Below are 1,473 nucleotides of genomic sequence, written 5' to 3' on the forward strand. Positions count from 1 at the left end.
ACAGAGTTATAGCCTTTAGCCTTGTCCCCGACCATTGACAGAGTTATAGCCTTTAGCCTTGTCCCCAACCATTGACAGAGTTATAGCCTTTAGCCTTGTCCCCAACCATTGACAGAGTTATAGCCTTTGATTCAGTGTTATTTTGTTCTGGGGAAGTTTCATAAGAACAGAAACATACAGTTACCATAATTTGTGTGTTGCATACTTGCCAACCCTGCCTATTTAGGAAGGAGACTCTCGATTTTGGGCCCTTAAATTTAGTGTTCTCAACCAGTGAATTTGCTTAGCTGTTCCTATATTCTTGGATCTGATGATTTTAGCTGAAAGAACAACTCAAAATACTGGTTTGTCATTTTGATGGGTTATTTTGTCTCTATGGGGTATACACACATTTTATTTATGTTTTAATTTTGAGCATGCAGAATCTCACCCATGGAAGTCACAAAAAGTTGGCAAGTATGGGGTTGGTATCTCTTGAGAGACACTGAATAAATAATGTCCTGTTTTCAACTACATACAGAGTTATTGCCCTTTGTTCATTTTTGATACCATGGTTAGGCACTATGGATTGTTCACGGTACTTTTCCATGTTCTAAAAAGATTCTGAAGAATAAACTTTCAAATAGAGCTGCATCACACGTTGCTTAGGCCCCTATCCTAGACACTTGTATAGTAACACAGCTATCCGATGGCTTTGGTAACATTAATATCAATGTCCTATTTTCTCGCTGCAACGTTGTTTTGGACTGGAACCTTGTATTCATTACTTTGCTCCTGTTGCATTTTGAAATGCATGACAATCTCTGGCTCAAAAATTGAAATGAGAAAAGTTTTGAATGATAACAGAAAGTCATAGCTAGCCTGATTTAAAATTGTGTTTTAACAGAATGTACTACCGAAATCTTATTCGACTATGTTTTGTTTCAGTTTAATTTGTTTAACAAGGATTCTGAAGTCAGGGTGACCACCCCTCATACAGCTGTATATGAAGTCAACAAACCCTTGCTCAGTGCTGCACGGTAAGACATGTACAGAATGTATGGAGATGTTATTATTAGCAATGTTACATTATGTGAGATTGTGTGTAATATTAAATTATGTAAGATTGTGTGTAATATGTTATTATGTAAGATTGTGTGTAATATAAAAAAATATGTAAGATTGTATTTAATGTTTAATTAAGTTAGATTGTGTGCAATGTTAAATTATGTAAGATTGTGTGTAAGATGAAAAAAAAAAAAAAAAAATTGAATACAAAACAAAACTGTCTAGTTAAAAAATAGTTTGGTATGAGGGGAGGCCGACTCTTTTAGGAGTACCCTATAGCGGGTTATTTACGCAGCCTATTTTTGCAGTTTTGACCCAAAATTATAAAATGAAATTTACACGGATTATAATGTGATCTAGACATGTGAAGGAGCCAAGTTTTCACAGAGACGGGACACTGGGCATATAAAGTGTTATAGTCTCAGA

The 1,473-nt window shown here is 35.2% G+C and overlaps 1 protein-coding gene across 1 annotated transcript in view; it reads left to right on the forward strand.

Annotated features, from left to right (window-relative positions):
- LOC110461597 (myosin-3-like) overlaps positions 1-1,473 on the forward strand; it is a 67,018-nt gene that overhangs the window by 57,152 nt on the left and 8,393 nt on the right. Inside the window, exon 28 of the mRNA XM_021515136.1 lies at positions 928-1,019. Within this exon, the coding sequence (XP_021370811.1) occupies positions 928-1,019 (92 nt within the window). The remainder of the gene's footprint in view (positions 1-927; positions 1,020-1,473) is intronic.

This window comes from Mizuhopecten yessoensis, unplaced genomic scaffold (genome assembly GCF_002113885.1).
Source record: "Mizuhopecten yessoensis strain PY_sf001 unplaced genomic scaffold, ASM211388v2 scaffold10639, whole genome shotgun sequence".
In the NCBI taxonomy this organism is placed as follows: Eukaryota; Metazoa; Mollusca; class Bivalvia; order Pectinida; family Pectinidae; genus Mizuhopecten; species Mizuhopecten yessoensis.